Source organism: Sitophilus oryzae, unplaced genomic scaffold (genome assembly GCF_002938485.1).
Source record: "Sitophilus oryzae breed Bouriz unplaced genomic scaffold, Soryzae_2.0 scaffold_111_pilon_pilon, whole genome shotgun sequence".
Lineage (NCBI taxonomy): Eukaryota > Metazoa > Arthropoda > Insecta > Coleoptera > Curculionidae > Sitophilus > Sitophilus oryzae.
The window spans coordinates 2,516,784-2,526,555 of NW_022145749.1; the positions used below are offsets into that span (position 1 = coordinate 2,516,784).

Sequence of the window (9,772 nt, forward strand, 5' to 3'; positions counted from 1 at the left end):
ATTATATAATACAGTATATCTATACCGGTTTGACTATTCTAAAACATTACTCAATAGAATAATATAATTTTATATCGTGTGCATGACTCGTGTTACATTCTTTCTGAACTGATATTGTTATATGTTTTTCTTGCTTCTAATTATATTAGATACAACTCTGAAAAGACTTATGCCCATAATCCGGCATACAATAGTCAGAGCATCAACAGAATAGTTGACAATTATCAAAAAGGCACCTCCAACGTGGATGTTTACAAGCCTGCACTACCACAAGCTTGGAATTCTGGACCAGCCAAGAAACAACAATTTGGTATGTTAAAAATAGTAATAACTTTATTAATATTAGTAAAATAACAATTTTAAATTCTGTGCTTAAAATGCTTTTATCTTTCTTTCGCTAGGTAGTATATCTGCTGCTTTATCTAATATCATAAAACCTCCAGTAAAAGAAGAACCTCGTCCAACTTCACCCTTTCCAACTATTCCTGACGTATCGCAAAATATTGAAACTTTACAGTCGGTAAAATCTAGCGTAATTCGCGCAGTAACGCCGACATTTTTAGAGCCCAAACCTGATCCACAAAAAGAAGCTGAGCTTGAGCTAGATCGAAAACGCCAAGAACGGGCAGCTTCGCCGTTTCCTTCAATTCCGGATGTTGTGTTAGAGCAAACAGTTATCGATGAAGACATAAAAAGTTTTCAAGAAAATAAAGACGTGGAGTCAGTGCTTAGACCAGCATCCCCTTTTCCTACTATACTCGACATAACTTTAAACCCAGAAATTTTGGAGAAAGATATTGTAACTTTACGGACCAGTCCTGTTCCCTTTCAAATTCAATCTTCAATCAATATGGAGGAAGGTTTAACGGACATTCAGCTTGATGAACCTCTTCCTCCACCTCCAGAATTTATAGAAACACCTGTAGAATTAGAAAGGCCTATACCGTTTCCTACTATTCCTAATATCTCGAAGTATTTGTCCACTGAGAAACAGGAATCTACATTATTTCGACCGATTCCATCTAAACCATTCGAATCAGTTTCAATAACGGATAAAAAATATGAACTAAACAATCCTTTAGGTAAATGTGCTCCAAAACCGCCTAAACCCGAGTTTAATTATGCCTTGGCTAACTTTCAAAATAAAGTTACAGAACATAGCTTTACGAATTCGGCATCTAATTCGAGAACTATACAGTCAGAGCTTTTTGAGAATCAAGGACATTTTAATGCTAGAGGTAAATCCCCTATTCACATTTTTGTACCAAATGAAACGCAGGAAGCTAATTTAAACCTAAATATTGATAAGAATCCTGAAGAGAAATCAAATAAGTCAAATGACCAAAGAAAAATTATTATTGAGAAAGTCGAAGTGGAACAGAAAAATCCAGAGTATGAAGAACATGTAAGGAAAATGGTCATAGAAAATAATCAGGAAAAATCAACTGTAATTCAGTCACAAAAGCAATGCTTCTCGGAGCTGAATAATATAAAAACAGCTTTCGATGTAGTTAACCAATATGCGATTAAAGGAATGACAGGATTTGACGTTGAATATAAAGATTTGACCCAAAAAGAAAACGAAACAGAAGCGAACAAAAAAGAAGATATAAATAATATTATTTTGACTGAAACAATTGAGGTAAATCAAAATTTAGGAAAAACTCTTAATAATGAAAACAATAAAGTTGTAGTTGATGACAATACAAGTAAAGTTCAATCTGAGGAAAAGGAAAGTAGTAATAATGCTAAAAATAATGTGTCAATAATAAATAAGAAGTCTCCAGCAAAAGAAGATATTAATTTAGATATTGAACCAAAAATATGTAAAAAACCACCTGGTGCGATAATTGGGGCTAGACCACTTTTTGGTGAACTTAATATCAATGATGAATTTAAGAAGGCCTTGGTTGGAAGGAAGAAGTCTATGCTGGATAGAAGATATAAAGATGGATCAAAAAATGTCGTGGAAGTTCGGGAACCTAACAAAGTCCATTTTGAGCAGTCGGAAACAAAATCAGAGGAAGAAGTTACTGATAATTCAAAATTAAAAGCTGAAATTAAAACTAATGAAAAAGCGGATGTAGAAATATTACGACCAAACGAATTTGAAGAGGTAGAAAAAGTATTTTACGAACAAAACAGAGAATATGATATCGATTTCCAAATAGTACAAGAAGAATATATCGATCCTAATACTAATAACGGTTACTCAAGATCACAAAATTTGCGACACGTGCCTCAACACACAAATGGTGTAAATAATACTAATTATAGAGTGCAGTCACCTATGACACAATTTAATCAACAACAACAAATTGTACCAAACATCTTTCCCCAAAGTCTTCCAACACATCAAACATATCTAGATCAACAACATGATAGAAACGATCATACCTTAAACCAAGCCGATACAATAACAGAAGAAAATGAAGACTATGTTAAAGTACCGGTGAAATCGTTAATAGAAAGTTTTGAACAATCAATTATGCCTCCCATGCAATACAAACAAATTCGAGAACCTTTGCCTGATGTCGTAGAAAAATTAAGCTTAAGGCATCCAAATGCAGATAAGCAGAATAATTCTATAAATACCAACATTAATAGTACTCAAAGCAATAATATTAACTTTAAAGAACAAAAAATGATTCAACAACAAAGTATGCTGAAACAAGCCGAACAAGATTTTGATAATCTATATTACATTACAAGTTCTAAAGTGCAATCATCTAATTATCTACAACCAGATCCTACAAAAGTATATTCCTTGCAACAATCAGAAAACAGTTCCTTTTGTAAATATTCTTCTTCCCAATACTCTTCCCAGTACTCCTCCCAACAGCAGATGCAATTCGCCTCTACAAGCAATGGAAATTCTTATGAGCAATTAATACCAGGCAAGCTTTAAAATATGCATCCAGCTTAATGTGAATGATAACTGTTTTATCGTGTTTGTGTCTAATTAACTGGATTCAGTATAACTATCCAACCAACGTTTGTTTGAAATTGGACAATAATATACAAGGTGTCCCAGGCTGAGCATGCATTAGAAGTTTCTAGAGAACTACAACTTCTAGATCGGAGATTTTTTGCACATTATTGTTTCACAACGAGATCTATCGATTAAAAATATTTTTGAATATGACGGCACTTCCGGAAATACCGGAAGCTGACAGCAACTTTCTTATCTTAAATGGCTACCCCATTTTATATTATATATATATATATATAATATATATATATATATATATATATATATATATATATATATATATATATATATATATATATATATATATATATATATATATATATATATATATATATATATATATATATATATATAGATATATAGAGAATAATTATATTATATAATATATATATATAAATATATATAATTATATAATATAATTATTCTCTCTAAAATTTTATGAATTTTGACATCGAACACTCTATATCTAACATTAACCGTTTTTGAGAAACAAAAATATTTAAAATTTTTGGAGGAAAATAACTGCCTGTAAAAAAAATCTGTATCGCCTAAACGACAAATTTAGTGATTACCACAGTCTGTGTTTGAATCTTCTGTTGTTTGAATGTCATATAATATTGGCCGTAATATGTCATGGCCTATCATGGAATTCAGCGATTAAAAAATTATCATAAATAATTTTTTTCAAATGGAAACCTACTATTTTTATTTCACTAATGAAAAGGTTTTTTAGTTCGTTACTTTCTTATTATCCATGTTCCTATAAACCTATAATTCCTATACCTAAACTAAATCGTTTTTAAGTTATTTTAAAATTCAGTTTTAAAGAATACATTTTTTGGTTGTTAATCAGTTGCTTATGACTTTAAACATCACACAATGTAAAACTATATCTGGCCATGTCATACTGACATTAGCTATCACTAAAATACGAGATATATTTTTACTCTTTATAGACTTTTACTAGCAGTATTTATACGAAATTCAAATAATGATTTTTTTGACAGAAGGAAATAAATTGTCTGATGGTTTGACCGTAAGCTAGATAAAATCAAGAAAAAATTACGCTTTAAAAGTAAATTTTAAACAACCTAAAAACGAATTATTTTAGGTATAGGAACATGTATAATCACAAGGTAATGAATTATTGAAAAACATTTTCACTAGTGAAATAAAGAGAATGGGTTTCCAGTTTCCATTTGAAAAAAATGATTTATGATAATTTTTAATCGCTCAATTTCATGCCAATATTATATGACATTCGAGCAATTTAATTTTTGAAATAGATAGCAACATGTCTTCTCTTAATGCCACAGTGGCTGTGGTAATCACTAAATTTGCCGTTTAGGCTACACCATAACCAACATGAGATACAGGCCAGAGACATCGATTTGTGACGTCACCGCTAATAGTCGGGCTTTTGAATTGTGCCATATGGTACTGCATATAGTTTTTGCATAAATAATAGTATTTATTGATAGTTTTGCCAGATATAAATATGAAAAATATTATACACAAAGGTATTAAAAAATAACATTAACTTTTTATCGCGTTAAAGTAATTGAAAAACATTAAAATTTAGATTTAAAACACGAATGTTAATATGAAATAAACAACAGCATAAGATGAACAGAATAAAATCCAGATAATAAAAAGCATGTCCTAAAATTGCGTTAGCAAGTATTTAGCAGCTAGTAATAATTTACCTTGTGATGAAGTTTCCAAATATTAAAAAAATTGAAAACTATACTTTATCGACAAGTTAAGAAAATGTATTGTATATGATAAGGGCAGAATACATTTTAAAGTTTAATTAAAAATAAATGTAAAAATTTGCCTAACATATTTAAAAAATGTGGATATCAGGTAGAATTAACTATTATCATTAAGTAATTTGTAGTTCGATGTTCAAGTAACCATTTCCATAAATCATAAATAAAAAGATAAAGATATTTTTTTTATATAAAATACTGAAATAAAGTACAATTCATTTAATTTCTTTAAAATATATTGCCATTTCATAATAATAATAATAATTTTCAATATTTATATCATCCTGAATTTCCAAATCTTGTTTTCTTTCATCGGGATGTTTTCTCTTTATGGGAACATGCACAGTCATATAAGAGGGTTGATTTAGAAAAAATGGAAGGAACAGCATCTTCTGTAGGTTTTGGACGTGACTTAGTTACAGTTAATATTGTTGGGAAAGAGAATGTAGACAGATCCTGAGTACTTATTATAATTGCTGCTACAAGGCACATGCATAGAACAATGTCGCGGCATTTTTTATTTCACAAAGTAAAAATAAAGAAACGACAACTGTTTTACCTAAAAATACACGTCACTTACGTTGGTTTAACACTATACACTAACACTAACGCTATTAATTATGTTTTTATATAAATTCCCCAACTTTTTCCTAGTCCGGACACACAGCTGGCATCGCCGGTGTTACTATAATTTTTACCGAAAGTATGGTTTATTTCGCGGGTACGATGTTATGAATCGGATCTAGATAGATAGACCTGTCAAATATGCTATTCACTCAAAATTATTTAGTATAATTTTATTAGCATAGAAACGGGTAAAAAACACAGATTTGTTGCGAAACTAATGAAAACAATTGGTTTGTTTACGACTACTAATTCTCGACCAGTTCGGCAGAACTGTCAAAACAGTCAGGCCTTGAATATGACGTTAGCCACGGCTACACAGATTGTTTTGATAGGCAGTTTCTTTCCTTCAAAAATTTTAAATATGTTTTTCTCAAAAACGGTTAATGTTAGATATACAGGGTGTCCCAGAAATAAGTGCAAATATTTTAACTGGTAGTATAGTTCAACCCCAGAAACACGCCTATGAGGTTTTCTTCGCGAAAAAAAATTTTTGAAAATTCGAAATTTTTTGAAAATTTTTTTGGATTTTTTTTTAGTTTTTAGTTAAAAAACATAATTTCTTGATAATGTGGCAACATAGGTATTAGATTAAATTTACAAGAAAGAAAATCCAGAAAAGATCCAATGGTTCTCAAAATTTTAGGAAAAAATCATTTTTTTTTTGGGAATTTTCAAAATAAAATAATTCCGTTATTTTGGACTTATTTGAAAAACGACAAAGGGAAAATATGCTTCTTTTATCAAGATCTACCACCCCTTAAAATATCTGCACTTATTTCTGGGACTCCCTGTATAGTGTTTGATATCAAAATTTATAAAAAAACTTACATAGAATTTAAGTATGTTATAAAAAATAGGAGTACCTATTTAAAATAAGAAAGTTGCTGTCAACTTCCGGTATTTCCGGAAGTGCCGCCATATTGAAAATATTTTTTAGTCGATATAGTCTGTCCAACGACAAAATCCTTGACAGTGATAGATGTGTTATTTTAATTTCAAAATAGTTTATTTTATTTTACAAAGAAATAAGTTGGTACAATTGGAATAATTAATATATTTAAATTTTGAGTGACAAGTGATTACTTCAAAATACTGATTTTTCCCTCAACAAAGATCCGATTAAATTTATATCTCCGTCAGAGCATTTTCAGAAACTCTTTGAGCCAGAGTTTACCATAAATGCTTTTTATATCTACTAGTGGGTAAATGAATTTGTAGAAATATTACGACTTTTCTTGGAACTTCAGTTTCGGAGATATAAATTTAATCAGACCTTTTTAAGAAAATTAATTTTATTTTTCAGAAACTATTTGAGACAGAGTTTACCAAAAATGCTCTTTATATCTACTAGTGGGTAAATGAATTTGTAGATATATTACGACTTTTCTTGGAACTTTAGTTTGGAAGATATAAATTTAATCGGACCTTTTTAAGAAAATTAATTTTATTTTTCAGAAACTATTTGAGACAGAGTTTACCAAAAATGCTTTTTATATCTACTAGTGGGTAAATGAATTTGTAGATATATTACGACTTTTCTTGGAACTTTAGTTTCGGAGATATAAATTTAATCGGACCTTTTTAAGAAAATTAATTTTATTTTTCAGAAACTATTTGAGACAGAGTTTACCAAAAATGCTCTTTATATCTACTAGTGGGTAAATGAATTTGTAGATATATTACGACTTTTCTTGGAACTTTAGTTTGGAAGATATAAATTTAATCGGACCTTTTTAAGAAAATTAATTTTATTTTTCAGAAACAATTTGAGACAGAGTTTACCATAAATGCTTTTTATATCTACTAGTGGGTAAATGAATTTGTAGAAATATTACGACTTTTCTTGGAACTTCAGTTTCGGAGATATAAATTTAATCGGACCTTTGTTCATCGTCAACACTTAATTTTCCCTCGAGTTTTCGTCCACTTAATTTTAAAAAACACGAAACACAAGTAACAACACAATCCAAAATGCAAAATGCAAAATATTTATCATTTCTATTTGACATAATATGACACAAAATTATAACCTATAATTTGGCAAGAGTTTGACAACTCTCAAAAATGTTAAGTCGAGTTCATACGCATAAGCGTGCGTTTGTCGTTCATCGTTGCGTCAAACCAATAATATTGAAATATGATCTGTCATTTTTAAAATAAACCAATAAAACTGGTTAAAAACAACAAGAAATGACGCATGACGTATTTATTTATAAACCCATCCATAGTTAACTTAAAAAATATTAGAAACTTCTTTTAGTGAAATAATTGGATTGGTATGGAAGTCATCTGCTTTTTTTCTGTCATCGACTGTCGAAATCTTACCTGAGAAAAAAAACAGAGTATAGATCTCGTTGTGAAACAGTAACATGCAAAAAAATCTCCGATCTAGATATTGTAGTTCTCTAGAAACTTCTAATGTACGCCCAGCCTGCGTACGGACCCCCTGTATATACATATATGAACATGTATTGAAAAGTGGTCATCAAACACGAAACACTTAATATGGCGTTGCTGTAACCAAAAATTCTACATTTGAAAGGAGCGACAAAATTTTTTCTAAGAGAAAATAAATAAAAAGAGATAGATAAATATGCGATTCCTGAAGGCGCGTGTTGCCTCTCTTTTTGACTGTCTTCAGCTCTTCAGCTCTGTCAGTCCGCTAAGTTCAGTTCAACCCCTTATTGTTTCTTAGCGCCACTAGGGTCATTTAATGAACCCTTATTTTTCCCATTTTGATGACCACTTTTTTAAAAAATTGTTTCTCCTTACCTCTACCCTCCATAAGTACAACCATGTCTGTCCAAATTCTAAAATACTACTGGTGATTTTTTTTTAACTATGATTTTAACAAATAAATTATATATTCTAGGCTCATCTACCCTTCCAAGACCACAATCAAAACCTCCGCTATCGCCAACATACAAACCCGACGTGGCACCTCAAACCTTTGTGCCGAAAGAAAGCAATGCGCCTCTGCCAAATCTCTATGCTCCAGCATACAACGCTCATTCTCCAACTACTGAATATACTGCACCGCCGAACTATATACCCAGCCAAACCTACGACGATTCTTTACTATCTACACCTCTACCGACCCAGAAGAAAATCAACTTTGACAGTTTGCATAACTACAACACCGCACCTAGAGGATGGGGTGGTTCGAGAGATGTATACAAGCCCCTAACGTTTGAGAGTCCCCGATCACCATACTCTAATTTCTAGTTGTGTAAACTTGCCCAAGATATATACACATGTAATGTTATTATTTATGAATATCGTTTGTCGTGTTGGAGCACAAAAAGCTAATGTTTAAAAATTCTTAAAAGAATTCTAAGCAGGTATCTGAATGATCAGAATTACCGGAGTATTGTGAATAAGCTTTCTCGCTGGTGCGGTGTAAGAAATAGTATCAAAAAAAATTATTAATTTCTGCTTGGTTCAAAGTCATCCATCTCATCCAATCCTTTTAAGGATTGCGCAATTGAGGTAATGGACAACAAAATTTAAATATTTCGATACTAGTCAGCTTAGGACATGTATATAATATAAACGATTTATTTCTTTGACTAACATTTTTGATTTTTTTTTCGTTGTATACGATTTTCTTTCAGTTTTCTTTTGTATTTATAAAATTCGTCGAAAGAACACGTAAATGTGTTTGTTGACTATATTTTCTTTCTTTGTTGTCTTTTGTGTTTGTATTTTAGATGTAAAAAATTCAGTACTTAGTACATTACGATGTTATTTATTTGTTTATAAGAGTATGTATAAATATGAAAGAGTTAAAATAAAGATTATGTGCCAATTGGTTTTTTTTTTCGCCGGCAGTTTTCTGCAGAAAGCATATGTACAGGGTGTCCCATTTTCGTTGAAATCATACAGTATCTCCATTATTAGTAAAGATTGGAAGCTGTCCCACTTTTCTGTCAAACGGAAGATACAGTAAACAAAATTTTCATAGCGTTCTTCGTTTCTGAGCTACAGGGTCTTTTTAAAAATTTTGCAATTTGGGACACCCCCCGTATCTCTGTTATGGTAAAAGGTATCGAGAAGGCAAAAACTGTTTATTGGAGAGTTTTTTTTGCGTAGAATACAGTGGCGTGGTCTGTTATTCTACGAAACAAATATTTTTGAAAATATGAATTAAAGTTATGTGTTTTCAAATGGAACACCCTGTACAGATATTTATAAATCATATAATCCACCTTACTGTAAGCTTCTCAAAAATATATATCACTCTATATTTATTTTCACTATTTACTGCAATATTTAAAAGATATCAGTTTCTTATTAGTAGGCTGTGAAAGATAATAAAAAAAATCAAAATGATAGATATTTACTAAAATAGTCATACACATATTAAAATTTTATGTGGGAC

The 9,772-nt window shown here is 30.6% G+C and overlaps 1 protein-coding gene across 3 annotated transcripts in view; it reads left to right on the forward strand.

Annotated features, from left to right (window-relative positions):
* The window catches only part of LOC115883847, a 90,535-nt gene extending 81,334 nt beyond the window's left edge, over positions 1-9,201 (forward strand). For all 3 annotated transcript variants that reach the window (XM_030902275.1, XM_030902260.1, XM_030902266.1), the window contains 3 exons: positions 150-310; positions 402-2,897; positions 8,264-9,201. In XM_030902275.1, the coding sequence (XP_030758135.1) occupies positions 150-310; positions 402-2,897; positions 8,264-8,616 (3,010 nt within the window). In that variant the 3' untranslated portion in view covers positions 8,617-9,201. The remainder of the gene's footprint in view (positions 1-149; positions 311-401; positions 2,898-8,263) is intronic.
* The last annotated feature ends 571 nt before the right edge of the window (positions 9,202-9,772 follow it).